The 23,700-nt window shown below is 37.2% G+C and overlaps 1 protein-coding gene across 2 annotated transcripts in view; it reads left to right on the top strand.

Annotated features, from left to right (window-relative positions):
- LOC145693621 (interleukin-1 receptor accessory protein-like 1) overlaps positions 1-23,700 on the top strand; it is a 321,166-nt gene that overhangs the window by 236,917 nt on the left and 60,549 nt on the right. For both annotated transcript variants that reach the window (XM_081769777.1, XM_081769776.1), the window contains exon 3: positions 20,864-20,965. In XM_081769777.1, the coding sequence (XP_081625903.1) occupies positions 20,864-20,965 (102 nt within the window). The remainder of the gene's footprint in view (positions 1-20,863; positions 20,966-23,700) is intronic.

Here is a 23,700-nt window from a genome sequence, read left to right as displayed (position 1 = left end):
GATTATGCGGCCACCACAGATCTGAGACGATGGTAGTGGCGTGTTACGGCCAACTCCATACTACGTGAGGGGTAGTAGAACGTGAATAGACAGTGAGCTAAGCAGTGTTAGTGTAAAATGAGAGTTCTATTTAGTTTTCTAGGAAGGAGAATTGTTTCTCCGTCAAGTTCTGCAAGCGCGACAAAACTTACAGACCTGTTAGGTGTGCCGCAAAGGACAGTGTCCAAAGTGATTACAACCTACAATACTGACGGCAAATCCTCATCCGCGAAGTGAAACAGTGGATGGAACAATACCGCCGTTGACAGATCTCGCCAAGCCTTACGGCGTATTGTCACTCTGAATCATCGTCTGACTGCGGAGCAAATAATGGAGAAACAAATAGCACCTTCCTCAACCGGCGTCGACAATCAGTCTGCCAAGTTACATGACATGAATATGACCTGACATGGATGGCCTTCATAATGGACCATGACGCTTTGGGACAATGTCAACAGTGAAACATGTTGACGGCTCTGTGTCGTTGTAGGCTCAAATATCCTGTTTTCAGTAGATTCTGTGCTGACGCATACCGGTTGAGCCAGTGCCCGTGACTATGTCGTCATTTTTGGAAATCAGGTATTTTATGGTCCAATTGTCTCCGTTATGAAACAGAAGAACACCGAGAAAACCCATTGAATACAAAGAAGTTTTTTCCGCACCTCAGGTATGGGTAGGTAATGCAAAAGCTGAACCCACCTAGCATCCTGCAGACAGAGCAAAGACATTAACACGCTGTTACAAATCTTTACAGGAAAAAATAACTGGAGAACGAGTAATTTCGTTGAGAACTTGTACCAAAATTGTAAACCAAGTATTCCAATTCCGACTTTCGAAACTGTTCACAGCTAAGAAATTTAGAAACGAAGAAATATGTTATTTTATAGAAAGAACTCGACTAAAGAAAAGATAGCAACCGTCTAATTAACGTTTGAGGAGTCCAGGGGGAAATGCGGGATGTCCACTTTTGGGCGAAATTTCGATTTTCATGCCTTCTTGTTGAGCACGCTGTGAGTTTCATTCAATATATCGAAAAGGGGGAAAGGTTTACGGTTAGCCTGCTATAGCAGTTTAAAAATCCTTTTAAAATGGAAGGAGGTATCGTCATCACTTACAGTGGAAGAAAGGGGAATTCATTTTACTCTTATTTTTCTTTCTCTTTTGTCGATAACGTTCAACTGTATTTACGTTCCAGTGTTGACTGATCATACAGCTAAATGTAGCTTCAACAATCTATTTCTTTAAAAAAATAGTAAGACAAATCATCTCCCAACATTCATAATCTTGAGCTTTTCTGTTACACTTGCAGTAGTCAAAATAAGGATTATACTTTATTCAGATGCCTTCATTGCATTGCACATGAAAGGCAAGGGTTCATTTTCTTTCAAGTAACATTCCCAGTTCGTGTCATTCCTACCTTGAACGTGATAAGAACATGAGACTGGTGAACATAAAATCAAGAGATCAAATACCAGAGGATTGGAATAATGTAATCAAAGGCAGCAGAGTGAAACGTACACTACATAAAGTAAGTGAATTTACAGTTTCATAACTCGAGATTGGATATCATTCTTACAACCGCTGTACTTGGGAAAATGCTCATTCCACTCTAGGTCAATCATGAGCTTCGAGTAGAGAAAAGTCACCCATGTTTTGTGATACCTAGGGAGACAGACTTATAATGGACTTTGATTTTCTTCTGTGATTCACCTACTATTAACAAATGGCCCACCACAACCAGATTTATTGGAGGGAGAATGCTTTAATCCATAAATGACTGGAAAGCTGGACGCTTATACCATAAATTGTATTAATGTTGAAATATAGTACAATAACACTTCCGGGTTCGATTCCCGATGGGAGCTCATGTGGATCGGATTCCACGTTAATCAGTAGGTCCACGTCTCATATAGCCTCGCTGCTGAAAGGGACGCTAAACTGAAATTCAACTCAACAACTCAATAACACTGCAATAATGCGCAAAGAACCGCATATACATTACTATGAAATAAGAAGAAAAATCGAATGAAAAGGCCAGGATTTTAAAAATCATATTATGCATCCGTGAAATTGATCTGTCATGGGCATGTGTGCAATACAGGTATATCCAATGAATTATTATTACATGAGTTAAAGTATATAACTATTGTTCCAGAACCCGATTTTTAAAATTCTAATGTCAAACTTGCTTAAGCAACTGCACCTTTCCGTAAGCAATGTCAAATAGTCGTTTATAAGGCTTTGACTCTCAGGTCAACAAAGTCAATGAAACTTTGTACCCCACTTGTTCTCCTTGTTTCACTCTCCCATACTTGATATTGATTAGAGCATAAAAGTACATTTCCAAGATTTTCGTTGTACATTAAAAAAACTGGGTTAAATCGGTTGAGAACAGTTTGAATAGGATGCTATGAAAAATATCATAATTATTGGTGGGATTTACAAGATCGTTTTCACTTTTTTAAAGGGAAGTTGCCTATCTAGGAAGAAAAATTGTAGAATCTGTATGCTTTGAATGTCTTATGCAGCCTATACGCTTAAGCCTTCTATACGAAACTCCAAAAGAAGTAATTAGCGGAGTAAAGGAGAACAAAGATGTCATATTTTTAATAATATTACTTATAAATTGAAAAACAATTGCCTCTTTTTTCCGTTATTTTGCCTGCAATAGACACGTTTTTTCCCAGTATATACCAACCTCATGTCAGCTTTCTTGTATTCTTTTACTTACAATAATATACATTGAACATAAGATTTTGTAAGCTAGTTTCCAATATAATAAAGAACTTGTAAACCAAATCTGAAGCATTTCCCACGACTAGTTTCCGAAATAAAATGTTTTGAATTTTAAAAATCGTTTCCTGAAAAAATTGTAAAAATGGACATCCCCTTTTCCCCTGAACTCTTTATCTATGACAATTTAAGAAGGGACTACTCGGTAGCCTTATACAAGCTCATGCAAACGATAAGCATACCTGCGACATGCAGGCATTCGACCTATGTTTGCGCCATGAGTGACAGTATTTCTTGTAGAATGGCCTTGCCGTCTGATTGTCTTCGTATGGTGGTGCTCTAAAGCTATTTGTAGGTAGCGCGTATACGCAATAGTAGCGTTGGTTAATTTAGTTTATTCAGTAATATGAGTAATGTTTTTCGAATCCAGGTTTTCTGCATCGAAGACTGTAACGACAGTGATTTAGCTACGAGGGAACTAAAGAAGGAAACTAAAATTATCCAAAATTTTTGTGTTGGAAAAAATGCGACCGTAGCTATGCAAAACGTAAAACCAAAGAGCCCATTGGGAATGAAACGAAATCTCTCACTTTTAGGTGCCACAGTTATGCCGGCTAGGTTAAAGGATTGATTGATTGATTGATTTTGAGTTTTACGTCCCGTTCAGCAGCGAGGCTATATGAGACGTGGACCTACTGATTAACGTGGAATCCGAATCACATGAGCTCCCGCCGGGAATCGAACCCGTGTCTCCCGCGCCTAGGCTAAAGGAGACAGTAATGGTTATGAAATGGTGGAATAAAGAAAAAAGGGAACTGAAGAACCCCCAGAAAACCAACGCACACGGTGTTTGTCCACCACAATGTTTATTTGGCGTAATCAAACTATGGATCCCACTCACCAGAGCCCATAGGGAATAATAGAGAAGAAAAGAACGTAATTGGAGACAAAATTAGGTTAGGCCATCACTGCTGAACAAATTGTATTGTGGGAGAGGCGGTAGAGAGGAAAAGCGACAAATACTACAATTTATGTTGGTATTAAAGCTGTCAATTCGCATATCAGTACGATAAAATTGCTGAGAATCGTTTCAAGTAATCTATTTGTGATGGAAATAGCTATAATGAATTATATAATACTGTCGTAGAGACAACAACTATATTTCGTTTCACCATGTGAACATGGCAGACTTCGAAACTATGAATATTCAATATTAAAACTGGTTGCAGGAGATATGTAGCTTTCGATTACAATAGAGGAATAAAATTAGAGATAACATGTTCTTCGGACGCTAAATATACAACAAAAAGTTCTATGTATTATTGTATTTGCTCTATGGAGATCAACAGTGAAACGGGAAGTAGTATTCGGTTTTCCTAGTTTCGCTTTTAGTGCCGAGATACGAGTGAAGAAATATATTCTTGGTACGATGAATCTTATATAAAATAAAGTTTTTCCATATCTATATCCATGTTTGCTGTATGGAGATTAACGTTAAAACTAGAAATTGTCTACTTTGACCACTTCCTATTTAAATTGGTCAAAGACGGGATGGAGCCTTGGGACCTTGAATCGATCACAGAAAACCGATTCTCATAAATATCTTTCAGTTTTATCTCAATGCGGATCAATACTGACACTAGAAGCAGTAGTAATTTCTTTACTATTTCCGGTTTAATAGAGAGAGAGAGAGAGTGAAGATTGTATATTTTCTAGAGATGCTCAATTAATTCTAGAAAACCGCCTGTCGCTATCTGTTACTGCGTTCTTTCTATGGTAATCAGTGTTGAAATCGTAAAAGGTTTATTTCTACTACTTCCGGTTTTGGAAAAGCGTTAACGGAGGAAATGGGAATTATTCTTGGAATCAGGGACGTACGCAGGGGGGGACCTGGGGGTTCGGACCCCCCACCGAAATTTCGACTTTTTTAAAAAATTTAGCCAAATTTTAGGGGCAATTTTAGGAATTTTAATATAAAATACCTTCATATTTAGTTTGGACCCCCCCGAAATAAATTCCTGGGTACGCTACTGCTTGGAATGGCGAATCAATTTCAGAAAACCGCTTCTTTATATACCTTACGATTTTTTTCCTGTACGGAGATCGATATTGAATCGTTAATTGTAGCTCTTTTCGAATGTCAAGTTAAATAGCTTTGAGAAGGTTTTCTCCTTCTTCAATAGCAGTGAAGCGACGTTGTCATCATTTTGGGGCAGATGACAGTACACAGACACACGGAATTTCGTACTACTATGACCTTTGTCAATATCTGTCGCAGTACCTAGAAATATCGAGTATCATTGGGTACCGCTCATGTAGGTTCTCATCTGGAAAAAGGTATAGTAATAAATTTCTTCTTTTAGCAAACAAACACGGGTGATGTTATCTTTCCTTGACACGCTCAATCCATTCCATAAAACAAATTGTCGTTATATATTGCCGCTTTTATTCTATGGCAATTAATCGTGAAACCGGATACGGTTGACTTCTACCACTTCCAGTTTGAATAGAGACTTATCAGAGCGGATTGAATCTATTCTTCAGGCGCACAATAGACTCCAGAAATCGCATTTTCTATATCTTACTGTCGCTCTCTCCCTCTCTCCCTCTATGTAGATCATATTGAAACCGGAAACAATAGTAAAATATTACAATTTCGGATTATAGTAAAGAAATACAGATTCTTTTTTTGAGACACTGAATCGATTTGTGGAAACTATTTGTCAATATCTAGTATAGCATTTGTTATGCTTAATTTCTACTATTTCTGTTTGAACAGCATATTAGCGGAGTACAAAGGATTCTATCTTGGGACGCTGAAATGATTAAAAAACTGATTTTCGATATATCTTACCGTTTTTTTCCATGGATATCAATATTGAAACCGGAAGTAATAGTAAATTTATAATGCTTTCGGTTTTAATACCATATGGATGAAGATTCTAAAATCTTTCAAAAATTGATTTGATTCTCGAAAACAACAACGTGTTCTGCAGCTCTTTTCAAGTGAGAAGTTACATGGGTGGTAGCCAATGATACGAGATGTTTCCAGGTAGCTCATCTGGCATTGACAATAATCATAGTAATGCGAAAAGTCCTTATGTCTATATACCTGCCCCAAAATGATAACGAAGCTTCACTGCGATTGGATGTAGCATAAAGTCCGCTCAAGGCCATGTATCTTGTCATTTGAAAATATTTTTTTAATATTACTGTTATTACTGTGTTACTTTTAAGGCGATCAATGTTGAGACTGCATAAGGTTGACTTTTACCAGTTAGGATTTCAATAGTGGATTAACGGAAGATAAGATGGTGCCTATTCTTGACTTGAGATGCTGACTCGATTTTTGAAAACCACTTCTCGATATAACTCACCAGTTTTGCTCTAATCCCCGTCACAAATGGAAGGACGGGTATAGCCGTTTTGTAAGACTTCCGATATTTATGTATAGCATAGTTTGGAAGTCTAAAAATTGAAACTCACTAGCTTTTAATTCAAATATCCATCCCATTGCCTCATTGCCTCATCATTTCAACAAACTTTAGTTAAGTCTACAAGCATCATAATGCTTTTATTGTACCCATCAATTATAACATTCAAGAGACGTCCATGCTTATATGGAGTTATTCTGTGCTTATCCGGCAACGTATTGTCTGTTACGCGCTCACACGTTTCCTCATTTTAGTGTTTACAGGAATGTTTCCCTTTATCATAAACTGTTAGGCCATTATAAAAAAAATGGATAATTCAATGATTTTCAAACACAAGAGTACCTAAGAAAAATCTATTTAAAAGTTTTGTTGATCATTTTGGTTTGGATAAAGTTTCAGTTGTCTTTTTATCATTACTTAATCAACTGAGGTATCAACAAATTTAGCTTCGTATTAGTATTCTATATCTCTCTATATATCTCTATATCTCTCTATATATTCTATATCTCTCTATCAGTATACGAGTATTCCTTAAATATTTATCGTTCTACTCTGTTCTATATTCTTAAGAGGAGACTAAGGCTATTCTGGTCATTAATAACATGTAAACGAAAATAATGATAAATGGTATCTATTAAGAATGCCAAATTTTTAAGTGACTTTATTAAAATTCAAGCTTCGTAAAAAAATCGCGGATTTAGAACACAAAAATCCTCACCACCAGAAACGACATTCTGGGAGGGCATAGAGGGTAATTGTCACTCCTAGTTTTTACAGATACAGACCATTTAATAAATCGTATACTAATATACTATATAAAACGTGAAATTCCTATGTCGATGAACGATCTTGCTCCACCCCTCCCCGCTAAAATCTAACATGATCTGAAATTACGCCCCCGCTCACCACTGAAACATGGTATTCATAAAGTATATTACAACATGAAGCTTTTGACATAGGTTACAGTAACCGTAACACTTGGATTAAAAGCAATTGTAGCATGATTACAAGACATTCTTTAATGTTTTATTTCTGTAAGGTTAAATTTTGCCTCCATATCATTTTGTAAGGGATACTATTTTAACAGTTGTGTTTACCTTTACGTGTAGGTATGTATTTAATGCATGCTTTCATTTTTACTTTAAGTTCGTGTACACACCAACTTTTTAATTCTTTTAGAAAGTATAAGGAAAATAATATACTCGTGCCCCAAACTTAAAGTGACCTAAGACATTCATATGCCAGGTTTCATGAATGTCGGTTAGGGTCAGCAATAGAATACATGAGGTAACACTATAGTCATTTTATTCATGGAGTGTCTGTACTAAAACAGTGTATCAAATACTGCCAATATTTAAGGAAACCGTATCTTATGTCGAACCTCATGTCCAGAATGCAAAAAAGTCTAGGACAGTATAGCATTCATATGCAGGACTCAATATGGAATATGCTCTCCTCGAAGAGAAACGCACTACTGACATCGACGTAGCATACTGGAAACGATTGGCAAGCAGTTATTGTTGCAGAGCCTGTCACTCTTCGTTTGAGAGTTTGTCGAAAGTCTGGAAGAGTACTTGGTGGAGGTATACGTTCGGCAACACGTCTCCCTAGAGCATCCCAAGTATGCTCTTTGGGTTGAACTCCAGGGAATACGCTGGCCATCAGATTTAATGAATATCCTCTTCCTCAAAGAGGGCGGCCACGACAGCTGTACGATACGGACAAGCATTGACATTCATAAGACGAAACTTTGGACGGATAGCTCCACGAAACAAACATAACGGAGAATGACATCAATGCAGCATCTGGACTCTGTTATAATCCCTCCTTCTACGAACTGCAGTTCACTGAGTCCGTTAAATAACAAAATTGTATCTTTCGTGCCCTTGCCTAGCTGAAAACGAACTCGGAGACTGATTGTCGGCTGAGAGAAAAAGTTTGGAATTTCACTATTAGTTGAGTCTAAGTCTATTTTCACCATCTTTTTACAAGTAGCATTATTAACAACGTTTCAGCTGTTGTGTGTGATCTATTGCTCTTAGCGGTAAGTTCGGATATCTTATAATTAGCTTTCTGTACTTTTTGCGAAACACGCGCCATAGGAGCAGTGACGACACCAGCTTTACTTTCTTGGGGGAGGGTGTGTGTGTGAATAGGCGGATACATTTTTGGAAACCCAGTAATATTTTGTGTACCGAAAAACTGCTGTATGATAATACATCATGCCTTGTGGGGGGGGGGTTGTCACGAGGACGGAAGGCGGACGATGTGATCGGAAGGCGCCCGTTCCCCTAGTCCCTTCTAGTGTCGTCACTGCGTAGCAGTCATACACGTCTTCTTTTTTTTGTCCAACAACCGATGAAATTAATATATAGAGAGTAAAATACGACAGAGAACAAAATACTGTACAAGCGTATGAAGCATAGTAACTATAATAATAATAGACTCTAATAACAATAATAATAACTCAAAAAATAATTTCTTACGATGTGTAAAACTCTGCATCACATTTTTCACCTTGCCATGACACTCTGGCGCCGCAGTACGCCGGTTGCAGATCACTCGTCTAGTATACTGGGTGCATCAAAGACCGGAACTTTGTTACGATAAAGTTACAACAGCAGAAAAGAAAAGTTGTTGGAAATAGAAGGTTTTCAATCTAATATCAGGGATTTATTCCAATCGCACCAGCCGTTTCCGCTCCACACTGTAAGGTGTCCAGTGTTAAACGCTGACAGTGCTTTTCTGTTTAATGTGAAGGATATACGAGTATACCGTATATATCGTATATAATACTCATTGTCAAAGCTGCTTCAAGATAGATTCCCGGCGACGTCACCACCAAACAGGTCATTACTTTGGATATACATTAGTAAGGCGAGGATTGTAACTCACACTGTAATGTATGTTCGATAACTTTCTATTTTCAGTATAAAGTCGAAATCCCTAAATATATATTTTGGTTATGTCACTGATTTAGAAACAATGGAAACAACCAGTAGGATTTTATTGATTATAAATCTCACGACCGCAGCTGAAATTACAACATGATTGCTTAATTTGATGCTTGATCATAAAAATAATGCTTAATGCTTATGAACTAAACCTTAAGAGAACAACAGAAACGGTAATGAAAATGATAAAATTATCGTCTTGAGTAACTAATAAGGACACAATTCTGATTTGATAAACAAGGAGTAGGGAGAAGTTATAGCCTTGATTTTCATAAAAGGTACGGGCCACCGCACTACACTTTGTCGCTCCAATTTCCTAAACTGTTAGGCCACACTTCCTATTGAAACTTGTATTTGGAAATAGGAATAAAATAATTTGTCTTGGAAAACTCAACTGAATAAACTTCACCCTTCCTCCCAAAAAATGTACCACCCCTTCAGATATTTTTATTAGACGTATGTCATACTGTATATTAGAGCAATTAACAAAATAATTGTTTTTACAATATTAACAAAAGCATCTGAGCCAATTTTGAGAAAATCGTTAGAAATCTCACTCCAAGAGTAAACTACATATTGTGGATCATTTTCGATCATGTGAGTTTAGCAATATTTTTTAGCTACTTAATGAAACATATATTTACGAAACTTGAACAAAATAGCCTGAGTCGTTTGAGAAAATTGTAGGGAAAAACCATGAGTAAACTAGCCTTTTTTTTTTTTTTAGGAACAATGAGTTAATCCATATTATTATATTACTAATGAAATACTTATTTATGAAATCTCTTGAGTTGTTTTTAAAAACCAAAAGTAGCCGAAAAATACAAGAATAAACTACCCCTTGCAAATTTTTACCAGGGAAATGTCTTATACCACAATATAGGGTTCTTAATTAAATATTGATTTATGAAACACAAAAAAATTGTTGGAGCCATTTTTGAGAAAATCCTGTTTTTCGATCTTTACTCTTCAGTAAACTACTCTAATTTGAAGAAAACTTAGCAAACGGACGGACGGATATATATATCGAAAAATCACATTTTCGATATGTAGGATTCATGAAAGATGTAAATCCGTTGAGTTCTGGATTTTTTTTTTTTCACGATCGCTATGCTTTCTCTCCTTCGTCGTTCGAAAGTAAAAAGTGAAAAATGACCATCTGAGATGGTTTTACAGGCGAATCGAAAACTGACGAAAGAAAAGTAATGAAATGGACATAGCGGGAAATGGAAAAGAAAAGGAATTGCAAAGAACTGGGAGATACCAAGGTATAACCGATGATTATAATGAGGATAACGTCATAGAGCAGAACCTAGAAGTGTAGTAGGTAAATTGCGGAGAAACCGGGAGAATGCTCATTAAAAGGAAAACGTCATATTAAAAATGGAAAGTTGACATAAGTTTTCATGTAGAAGAGATTTTCTTTTTCTAAGAAAAGAAGAAGTTAATTTAGGTGTTTGTTTAACGATAAATGTCCTAACATTACAACCCACGAAGATTTACGGCAAGACAGAGGACTTTTATAATGACATTTCATTAGCACTACGGTTTCAATCGCAAATTAGTTTTGGTTTTCTAATCTGTGAAAATTGCCAATGGCTTACGACGCTCATTGATCGGCTGGTTGGAATTAAATCTCCCTTTTTAGCACCTAGGTTATATGACAAGGGACACACTAATGTAATATGCAAAACACATTGCTCGGGTTTGTATTTGAAGCAACTACCACCACTAAAACTTGAACCAATGATACCAACTCGTGGGATAAATCCATATTGTAGGATTTTTTTAAACATTTGCTATTAGAAAAGGGATAAAGGAAGTTATGAGGGATTTTTATGTGGGACTTTTACACCTTATCGACGACAACAATTACTTTAAGGACCGAAAATAGCCTAGTAAATCTTCAATCTGTAATCAGGTAATTGTAATTTTATGCTACAAGAAGACACATGCTAGAGGGAAATGTCTTTTTAAAAAAAAAAAAAAAAAACTGCTGTCGGCCGCCAACAAACGTAAATTGTGCTCTGGCGTTGAAAATATATACTGCGAAATGAAGATTTTTTTTGTATTTTGCCTATTTCCTTTTCTTGTTATTTTCATATTAATCTTTGTTGTTACATCCAGTAGAAGATAATGGCACAAAGGAGTGGCAGAAATAATAAGTTTCGAAAACAAAATATATTTGTTTCTATCAACATACTAAATTGCTTCTTTCAAGAAAAATCATTCTTTAGAAGCTACTTTAGAAACGCAGAAAATCGATATTTGCGGATAATTAATTATATATCGCAGAAAATAACATTCAGTACTTCTGTTTTTCTTACTTTGCAAGTTTCGTAAAATTATAATTAGCATAATGTGGGAAACTCAAGAGCAAAATGGGAATTTCTACACTACGAGATGGGATTTTATAACGTTTGAAGTTGGCATAACTGATTTGAACCCATAATCATAATATCTCACGAAGGACATACAATGGCGGTAATTATGTGGATTTATTGATAATGTGTGCGGGACCACGTATACCAAAAGTGCATTCGCGGTCTCATTGTTAAGTCCCGTACCCCAAGGTCATATATACAAGGAATTTTCAAATGAAAAAGTACGAAACATCGTAGAAAACAAACGTCGTGTGTTGAAGTAGGAATAACTATATCGCTTTGAAATAAAGTACTGCGACATCTAAGGAGAGAATGTAGTGTCCGGCCTGGTTGTGCCCATGCGTAGCTGCCTTTCACATGATGCAGGAGAGAATCAGGCAATTATGTGTTCCGTCCAAGTCGAATTGACTCGGCAGTGTGTGTCAGGAAATAATAGCGTTCACAATGAAACATTTGACGATTGAGGAGCAGCGAGGTATTATCCGATTTCTGACTGGGAAAGGGGTTTAATCGGTCGATATTCATCGCCGGATGGTGACTGTATACAGGAGAGACTGTGTGTCCAACAAGTCAGTGAGAAAGTGGAGTGATTCTGCTCCACGATTACGCTTATCCACACGTCCAGCAGGTCACACGGAGTGTACTGAATAATAATTTGAAGTGGGAGCAGCTTGAGCATCCGCCCTACAGTTTGGACCTATCTCACTCCGACTTCCATCTGTTTGGTCCGCTAAAAAGACATCTCAAAGGCAAGTGCTTGAACTCGGACGAGAACTGAAAGAAACAATGTAAAACTGGCTGCTATCACACCCACTGGATTTCTGGGAACAGGGAATCCTTCCGCTCATAATACAGTGGGATAATTGTGCTCAGCGTCTGGTAATTACTTTCTAACAAAGACATCGATTATACCAACAGTGTCATCTTTCACCTTTCCATTTGAACACCCCTCCTATATCGGACTTAAATATAATAAAATTAATACATTCTTTGTATCGGGTCTAGTTAGAGAGAACGATGAGAAGCAAAACTTGGCTGCCATAATGGTTCTCTGCAGGGGCGGATCCAGGATATGATCAAGGGAGGGGCTAAACCATATTTTGCCGTTTTATCCAGTGTAAAGCAGGATTGAAGTTCATTTTATCCAGTGTATACCTGAGCGTCAAGGGGGGGGGGCTATAGACCCTATAGCTCTCCCCTTGGATCCGCCACTGGTTCTCTGTTTTTGATAAGAACAACTACTTAACTGTTATATAATGATCCAACTTTTTTTTAAATCGCCAATTTTTTAATTCGATAAATTTGTGTTGTTCTATCGCAAGCATGCATACTATTAAGTAAACCAACAGTGCTAATAATATTATCAGGCAAGCAGGTGGTAGCAACGATCCTCCAGACCCCTGGAGGAGGGGTGAACCTCGAAACTGTTTTGCACAGGGCTTGGGTGTTATTCCAATGATGGGAAAACTTATTTAGGAAGGGGCCGAAAGAAAAAAGAAAAACACTTTGGCGGGCTAATATTCAAAGAAAAAGAACAATTAGGTGGCCTATACATTTTCTTTAAAAAAAAAAAAAAAAGACTTCTTGTAATACTAATCCCACGATTGAAAGACTATAAAGTGGAAGTGGTAAATGAAATTTGTACAGCATTTCTACAAGTTTCTCACAATATTGATTAAAATGGGATTCACGGATTTTCAGAAGTGAAGTTAAATTCTGTAGATCAGGACTCATGTTGCGGACCTTGTGGTGGACAAACACAGTGCTCGTGGGTTTTCTCGGGGTTCTCCCGTTTCCTTCTACTTTCTTCGTTCCACCATTTCACTTATCTCTTATCATCACCGCAGGGGTGTAGCCAGCAGGTTAATGTAGGGGGGGCCTGTCGTTTTTGAAGGGGGGCCAAGCCAAAAAATGTGTTGCAGCTAGTGTTTTTGAGTCCGGAACACTAAAACCACTGCTTTTAAGCTTATTATTATTATTATTATTATTACTATTATTATTATTATTATTATTATTATTATCATTTTTATTATTATTATTATTATTATTATTATTATTATTATTATTATTATTATTATTATTATTATTATTATTATTATACTTTTTCTCCATAAATTATATTCCAGATAGTTTTTATTATATTTAACTCAGAACTAGTGTCCCGGACCAAATGTTATACCTTTGTGCGTAACTATTTCAGTTTAAGCTTTTGTACACAGAACCTATCTACATAAGATTGATTTTCTTTAAAATTGCACTTAATTTCTTTAACATTTCCTAACAAAAATATTTATTTATTATTCGTGAATAAACAAACATGATTATTTTATTAACAGCTATAACTTACTTCCTGTTTTACACCAAGTAGCATTTTTAAAAAACGAATGAAATCCAAACTGAGAAAATAAATAAAAACTTTGTTTTTCACCAAATTTTCCATATGATAAAAAATGTTTTATAAAACACGAGGTAGAGCATATAAAAATATAATGTACTTACAAATGAATTTAATACCAATGTTTTATGGTAGTATTTATAGTATCTTGTTAAAACGTTTGTCATCAAACTGTCAAATATAAATCGCAGTAAATTGTGTAATCTGCTGTCACAGAAAAAGTATACCATGCTACTTTCCGATCGGTATAAGGAAGAGATACCATCAGCGGCGTAGCGAGCATTACAAGATTTGGGGGGGGGGGGGAATGAAACTTGACATTGCCAAGTTTTGATTTAAAAAAATGCCAAGTCTTACTTTAAAAAAATGAAAAGTGTTTCGAAAGTCTTAGTCTCACTTTTACCAACCCTGTGGAAATCTATTACAGCAACCTTATTTTCATATTCGTCCCATTCCATGCCTCGTCTGAGATGCGAATACGAACAGCCCTTGTCCCACTTTCGAGTGCAATTTTACACCTCAACTCAGGATCATTATCACCATGCACGATGCACAACTGCTAATTTGACAACTAATGGCTAGGTTAGGCTTCACCCAATCCTCACAAGGACCTCTAAAGCTATAATCTGTTGTAGAAATGCATAAAAAATGTAGAATAAGGTAGGCTACATTTACTGCTTGTGATATAGGGACATATAATTTACATAAACATTCAATTGAGGGTTCAGTGAGAGACCAGGCTAATACCTCCTTAGCTCATCTACTTCATACTATAAGGACGTTTGGTAAAACGTCGGATCTTGTTGGGTAGGATGCGGAAAAAGGCTCTGGCAGAGAAGTGGGAGAAAGCATGAGGGAATGTCTTTGTAGAATGATTTTCTACCAAAATGAATAATGTATGTAGTTAGAGAAGATGCACTATAATACATATTATAATATGAGATTTGATTCTACATTAAATTCATTATTTATTATCGAATTGAAATAGTGAAATTGTGAAAAACAGGGTGCGAAATCCTTGGGAAACAGGGGAATTCCCCCCACTGAATATTTTTGAACAAAACTCCCTCACTAAATCCTTGCTGGGGGAGATAATACACTGAAATAATGTCAGAAGTTTCCAAAGTAATTACCGTAATTCATATGTAATTAACGTGTATTTCATATTTAATTATTAAATGAACTAGTGATCAGCGGTATACTAGTAACATCTAACTTTGTATAGTTTACTACTTCTGGATGCCCAAATACGTGAACTTCCTATATCGAAACTTTGAAGCATAGAATTGCGCATTTTTTAACTCTTCAGTCCTCGTCTCCTCCCACTTCGATTTCATGATTTCGCACTCTGATGAAATATATTAAATACCGACAGGAAAAATACTAATATATAACCTCCCTTTTAGGCGCCCCTCCAACCACGCGCCCGGGGCACGTGCCTCGCTTCCTCCCCCATAGTTGCGGCCTTATGAGCTACATAAGTAACATACGCTTTGACTTACAAATGCGGAAGAAGGAAGAATTGCAATTTTTGTTTAACTTTCGAAAGAAGCAATTACGGGATTAAAAATAAGGTAGGAAAGGCAACACATTTGTATGAAAATGAAGTGAAACACACACCGGTCTATGCTTTCACCAAGCAGACATATTGTTTCGAACCCCAAAATTTGACTTGGCATCTTGCACTTAGGTTCACAGCGGAAGCGACGAAATGACTTGACTCCAGTGCCGTGCCGTGGTAACTCAGCGCCCGGGGGGAGAGTATACGACGGTGCCCCCGTACATATGGGTGAGATCGACAGACCAGCCGCGAAGCGCTACCATGCTTGGCGCGAAGTGGTAGAAAATTTTCAAAATTAATCCCTGCTTTCTCTTGATTTTGAGCACTTTTAATTACTTTTTTCCTTGCATTTTATACATGTGCACACACATGCATTTTCCTCCCGAAGTTCGTCTCCCTTTACATCTGCACCCGGGGCGGTAGCCCAACCACAAGGCACGGCACTGCTTGACATCCCCAGCGAACAACACCCCAGAAATCAACTGTGATACCATTCCCAAAACACATTTTGTTCAATTCTCCCTAGTCGAAAAGCCCTGTAAATAGAGTCTTACTGCAAAACAACTGAAATAATCTATTGTTTTCATTCATATTAATATGATCACTTTTTGTTCAAAGGCAAAGGTCTATTCACACACAAAGCAGATACGGTTACACAACATATTCACTCTGGTATCAAAATCTACTTATCTTTGATATTTTAATATTGGGAAAAAACTCTTAAGTTTGTTAAATTTACATACTATACATAGTAAAAAGTTTATACTAACCAGTCACTGCCTTGTTCTTATTTTATTAATAGGCATATTAATTCTTATTATTTTCTTATTAATCTCCACAATCTACGTGTTGTCTTGTATACGCTCTTGTATCAAATGCTTTTGCGTCCAATACTCTACCTGCAACCGAAACGCTTCTTCTGTCTTTGTTTTAATTTTGCACGCCACCTCTATTCAGCTTTTGCCAGTGGTACAATTTCCCGATTTTTCATTAAAGATTCTTCAAAATGTTTAGGAATATCAAATGAACAAAAGTGAAGTGTGATAACTTGAGAGTCGGATTTAGGTTTAGTGGGGCCCTAAACTGTTGAAGGTAATGGGACCCTTTATGTGTCCCGGTGAACGTAGGCACCCTATATACTGAAATGGATAAACTAATGATATTTTAGGAAGCAGACTAGCAGAAGGGGCACCATTACTTACATCATAGTAGCCTACACAACAGGAAGCACTGTTGCTATGTCCTACGTATATGTAAATTTTATTTTATTGATTGATTTTCTTATACATTGGAAATTGATATCCAGTTTTTTTCAGGTTTTCGGGACCCCTAAAACAGTGGGGCTCTAAGCTATAGCTTGTTTAGCTTATACGTAAATCCGACACTGATTAATTACAACAAGTAAAGAAGCTTTCAAGGAATATATCAATTTATTTCAAGATAGGAAACTACACAAAATTTATGCCAAGTCTATAAAAGAACTGAAAATGATTTGCAGCACGAACAAAACGGCATTCTTCAAATTACCAACTAAACTAGGTATTTTAATTTGCCAACTTGTTAAGAAATTGGGAACTTTGGGGGAGTGGGGAAGCTCCACTCTTACCCCCTTAACGACGCCCCTGGATACTACACTATTTTTCTATTGGTATGTTAAAATAGTATTTTCCATACTATTTTACCGTAAATTATTAATTATATGTAAACTTTGTTATTTTTAAATGACTGAAGCGAGGTAATCTTACGATGATGTTTTATAAGCTGGTCATTTGGGGGGGCCAAGAACTCATTTGGGGGGGCCTGGCCCCGATGGGCCCCCCCGTGGCCACACCCCTGCATCACCGTCTCCTTTAGCTTAACCGGCATAACCGTGGGACGTAAAACTTAACGATTTCATTTTATTTTCCATACTGCGGACCTGATAGAATGTTTCAGCCGGTGGCATCTGGCCCGTGAGCCGTAGTTTGCCCATCACTGTTCTATTCTACAGATAGATAAGACAAAACCGGTTCCGTCACCATTGTGCCAAGTTGTTGCATAATTAATATCAGCGCCAGACCTTAGTGATGCACTGGAAACTATTGTTTACTTTTGTAAAGTGTTGGCATGTCTGCACTCCTATTGTTTGCGGCCTTGGATCATAGAATGTTTTCTTCCTTTAACTACAATGACCATAACGACTCGCGAAGCCTGGGCTCTACACCAATTACAGAAATGTTTTGCTTTACCTCTGATACATCGAAAGATTTCGGTATACGATTCGTGGAGCCGTCTTTCGAACGCAAGCTTGAGAAAACGTCAAATACCGAAAGGTCACCAACAATATTGCCAAACTCTGAAGACGTGCTGATTATTTGGTTTCGCAAAAAACACATCCTAAATAAATCTAAAGACACTGTATCCTCGTGAGATATTATCCATACAACGCGGGAGACGACAGAGGCAAAATTTCATGCATAGGAGTTGTCAACCGACACCTCTCACGTTCTATAGGGCCGAAAATCGGTATATTTAGGTGAATTAGGCAATGTAGGCAGTGTTCAGTGATATTAGGAGGAGTGTTCGATATTTCGATATAGAAGATTTTCCATTTTGCCACATAGTCCCATATCACTATAATGCACTTCTCCCAACAATGTTCTAGAGCATGAATACCAGTTTTTTTTTTTTTAAAAAAATCCTTGACGGCTGGAAGCCATTTTTCGGCAGCCTGCATAACATCGTTGGCAAACTTTGTTCCTTGCGGGTGCTACTTAATCTTGGGAAACAGGTGAAAGTCACTTGGGGCAAGATCTGGAGAGTGGGGAGGGTGCTCAAGTATTTTATACCCGGCATCGGCAATAGCGGTGGAGGTAAGGTGACTTTTGTGAGTAGAAGAATTGTTCTGCAGCAGCAACACTTTCATGTGTAGCTGCGTTTTCCCTTGATTGCCTGCCTTACTTTTGGAATCAGTTGTGAATAGTAGTCACTTGTAATTATCGTTGGACCCTGAAGATAATCAATGAACAGTATGCCCTTACTATATCCCCCGTCCCAGTAAAAATTTGTTACTAAATAAAATTTTTAAATTTAGCATGAGGCGGGGGGGCTAAGTGCACGCAGGTTTCAAACCAGAAGACTTTTGTTAATTGTAATCAACATATTGAATCCGCCATTTTGAATTTTCTAATTTTGACGTCAGATTTTGAATCAGCTGTCCTGAAACCTCTCTGGGTTCTTCTATATTAAATGATTGTTTTCTGTCTATGCTTCAAAACCTTCCTTTATGTTCAAAGGGTTATCGAGAGACCTTAAACCCGGACCATTGCCGATTTTTTTTTTATTTTTAAATACGTGTCGATTCCTTTCCGATGTTGTGCAAATATGCAAAGTTTCATTCAAATCAGTGAGTTACACGTCCGTAAGTTACCTTGTTAGAGAGGCATTCAGTAATATAATAATGATGGCCAAAAGAATTATCTTACACAGTGACCAAGACAATTACAAGAATATTTTCTTATTCTAGAAGTTATATACAAATGTGGAAACAAAGTTGTCACAGTCATTTTCTAATGTGCAATTTTTGTACTGAGTGCACATGTTTCAATGTAATTAAGTTGTTCCTTAAAGTGTCAAATGTGAAATACATTTAAATTCATATGATCAGTATAAGAGCCCGATCAAAAGTCCTGTTCATCTCTCCGAAAAGCAATTAAAAATGTCCTTTATTGAACGTCTAAGTACATAGCAAGAAAATGCAAAAAATAGCTACGCTTTAAAATTCTCAGCATATCCTATTTATGTTTCTGTATTAACATTTTTCTTTCGAAACAGTTCAGATCTTATGCTTTTCCTTTCTATCGACGAATGTGATATAAAAAGAGTCTCACTGTCGTGAGAATGTTTCTACGTCATCGTCACGTAGAAGGTAGAGGAACTGTTTGAATGGGGGGAAAGTAAATTGAAAAGGTGGATATATCTTTCTGAGCGTTTATTAACAAATGCAGCGAGCAGTTGTGGTCATAGCAAACTTCGAACTGCCTTTCGCCCGTTTACGAACGAGTTGTTTCTTTCCCAGTAGAACTTGTTTTAAATACCCACTTCTACTCCGATAAAGCGAAGTGGAGACCAAACCTACAGTGTGTCTCCCGGTTTAACGTGGTTGCCAGATTTAAGGAGTAGTGTAGGCAGTTCACTTGACGAATATCTGATAATTTAAATATAAACAACTATATAGTTTCTTTCCACATATTTTTACATTCTTGTAGACCTATTTCCCCAAAACTGCGTGTACTTTTCTACTTTGTGCTATTATTTTACACTGTAGATAACTGAAATATTGCAACACTGTAGAGGTCCTCATAACGCCTGCAATTCTGTAGAAGAGTGTTAATAGTGTGTGTGTGTGTAACATTAGATCATCCAGATATGTTATTGGTACCGGTGCCATTTATATCTTGCAGGTAATGTTGGCACCAGGATCCAACAAATATGGTACGGCACCATACGCATTTCCCAAGAAACTGCAAGAAATAGCGACATAAGTATTTTCCCACCGCAAATCTGAATAAAATTCATGCATTTTGATCTCACTCTCGTTTTTGTATCTCTTCTAGTTTTTTATGCACATTTGGTTCCAACAAGTCGGTCTCCCAACTCGGAGCTAACAAGTACGCAAATACGCGTATACGTGTGTGTGTGTGTGTGTGTGTGTGTGTGTTAATTAATAACTAGTAACTTGAAATTCACAATTTTCATTCATTAAGAGATTAAGTAATTACTATAATTGGGAACGTTTTAAAAACACATAGTTTCTAATGTATTGACATTTCATTTCTTATCGATAGTATGAAACGTTGTAATATTTGTACATTTCCATAACTGTTCTCCAAGCGAATTTGTATACAACCAAAAATAGTTTTGTCAAGTTTAACAAAAAGTTGAAAATAAGCATCTTGAAAACAGCTCTTACACATAATGGTCGCTTTTGGTTGTTGCAATGGTCCGTCCAAGGAGCTTGATAAATAATTCAGCGTAGCATCAGCTGCTTCCCTTATTTTTTTTAAAAAAAAGGGCGCCGAAATCTCTAGCCTCGACTCTGATTGAGAAACACGTTTCAAAGAAAATGTCAAGTTTTAAATATATAGAGCATTATTAAATAAGAGACTTAGGGCCTTATGCAGAGTCGTTCTGACTAGTGATTAATATCATACTAAAGAGTTTAACTAACATATGTTTCCTACAGTAGTCAGGCTTTTAGTATAACGCTAATCATACGTCAAAATGACTCTGCATAAGACGGTTAGTGTTTTATAGAATAAGTCTAAGAACCAGTGTTTCTGTGATATCAGTTCGAATAATTATTCTTTCATGCTTTATTTCAGATGAGGATGGATACGTCGGCCCACCGCTAACGACGTACGAGCCCGAAGACAAATACGTTTTGTTAGGTGATAGCATTAGATTCTTCTGTGAGGCCTTTGTGGGTAAGTACTTCTAATGTCAGTTGACTGACTGTATCCTTAACAAACGTGAGGGCTAACACTTCATCAGCGAAAGTGTGCTCTTGGATCTTACCTTCTGCTCATCTTCAGGGATTGTTGTTTTTCCCCTCCGTAACATCTATATTTTTTTATTATCCTCTCACATTCTTCCTAGTGTTTCTCCGCAAACATTTTCTAGCTAAAACTATGCATCCAGAGAATAATTATCTGTTCCGTCTTAGGGCCAATCCTACCATCTTCTGATATCTGTCTGATATAAATATCCTCCTGACATTTTACCGATACGTGTTCTGCAATGTCCTGATAACAATCAGGTGACTGATAAACCCTATCAGCTGGTTGGCACTTTGACAGGAAGTTCAATTGCCTGTTAAGAGCTATCAGCTACTTGTTAGTTGTCGTGTAGTGAATCATGGACGAAATCGAAGAATTGTTGATGGTGTCTGAGGACGATGAGGAGATTGTTCAATATATAGCGAGGCCTAGAAGACCATTTTAGCTCGAATATATGCCAATTTATAACGATAAGTAGTACCCGTTGGCTACAAGTGCCCGCACATAAGCGCCATGTAATTTGTGTAGTTAGAAGATGAAGAAATATAGTCTATATAAAATACAGAGTTTAATTATTGAAATTGAATGATATATAAAAACATATCTAAATTATTAATCTAATTTACATATTTTTAGAGGTGGAATATCAAATAAATGAATTAATTAAAAGCTCAGATTGTGTTATTACGTGTAGTATTATAAAATGTAGTTTATTACTTAAGTTTGTGTTTGCCTTTACGATAGTGTACCCCTAGACAATAACGTGCATAACAAAAAACACCGGTACTCATTTCTGTTTCCCATGTTTTCAATAGGATAATTTAAACAGCATACTGAAAACGCACTTGACGCTTCAATTGTTTTCAGTATGAGCAACAGAAAACCAACCAATCAAATGGTCCGTTAAAACCTTGCTTCGGGTTAACTATCTGACAGAGTATATATCAGGCACAGTATATTGTAGAACGAACCACGGGTTAAAGTAACTGACAACTTCCTGATATCTAATTCTGACTGATAGTAATCAGAAAGAATATCAGGATATTGTAGGACTGGCCCTTACACTACAAAAATAAATCAGTTTTTGAACATGATTTGGTCGTGGTCATTCTTTAGAAACGACTTCATTATTTCTTTAGAAACTTTGGTCGTGGCCATTATTTAACACATCCAACGATGTCCTGAAGTATTCTATAGATGTCTAGAATGCATTCTAATAGTGGTTAATAGGAACTGCCGTAAGAGTGTTCAGTGTTCCTTAACTTCTGATATGTCCAATGAGATTACGGGCACGGAAACGACCTGATTTGTGATATGTCCAAGGATTGTACGGGCACGGAAACGACCTGAACTTCTGGTATATCCAAGGAGTGCACGTGCACAGAAACGACCTGAACTTTTGATATATCCAAGGAGTTTATGTGCATGGACTCGGCCTTAATTTCTGACATGTCTAAGGAATGTACGGGCACGAAAACGACCTAAATTTCTGATATGTTTATGTCCAATGAGTGTATGGGCACGGAAACGACCTGAACTTCTGATAGGTTTATGTCCAATGAGTGTATGGGCACGGAAACGACCTAAATTTCTGATATGTTTATGTCCAAAGAGTGTATGGGCACGGAAACGACCTAAATTTCTGATATGTTTATGTCCAATGAGTGTATGGGCACGGAAACGACCTAAACTGATAGGTTTATGTCCAATGAGTGTATGGGCACGGAAACGACATGAACTGATAGGTTTATGTCCAATGAGTGTATGGGCACGGAAACGAACTAAATTTCTGATATGTATGGGCACGGAACAATTAATGTATGGGCACGGAAACGACTTTTAAATAATGTTAAAGCACTTTACACACAACCAATTTTACGTTTACAGGTTGTTTCATCCCGTACACATCAGAAGTTAAGATACATTTCGAACTATCTTAGGAAGGACCACGGTGACTCAGTGATAGAGCGTTCACCTCTGGTGCGTGGAGCCCCTGGTTCGATCCCAGCTAGGGCCACGTGAGTTTTGGAAAAACACCGTGTTCCTGAGTTTTCTCGAAGTTCTGTCGTTAACTCTTACTTTATTCATTCCACCTCATTTCATTCATTCTCATCATCACCGTCTTCTTTAGCCTATAGGCCATATTCGTGGAAAGTAAAACTGGAATATTTCATTAAACGCTGTTAGAGGACATTCATTCCTCTATTAGCCACTGTTAGAATACATTTTATACTTTTTTTTTGTTCATTGATATACAGAGGACTCTTTTTAATTCGACCGCGGTGGCTCAGTGGTAGAGCGTTCACCTCTGGTGCTTTGGGGTCCCGGGTTCGATCCCACCCCGCGCCAAGTGAACTTTGTGGTGGACAAACACCGTGTGCGTGGGGTTTTCCGGGGTTCTCCCATTTCCTCCCACTTTCTTCACTCCACCATTTCATTCGTTACTCATCATCACCGTCTTCTTTAGCCTAACCGGTATAACCGTGGGACGTAAAATTCAAGGATTTCATTTTTTCTTTTTAATTCGAACTTGGATAAATCGAAGTATTGGATAATTCAAACGTAAGCTTATTCCCTTGAAAACTGTATTAAAAACATGGTAAAAAATCGTGGGTAAATCGAACATTTGAACCTCCTGTTTGGATAATTCGAAGTATTTACAC

This window comes from Thermobia domestica, chromosome 8 (genome assembly GCF_964235325.1).
Source record: "Thermobia domestica chromosome 8, izTheDome1.hap1.1, whole genome shotgun sequence".
Lineage (NCBI taxonomy): Eukaryota > Metazoa > Arthropoda > Insecta > Zygentoma > Lepismatidae > Thermobia > Thermobia domestica.
Note: the sequence above shows the minus strand (reverse complement) of the source record. Positions and strands in the feature narration are given on the sequence as shown.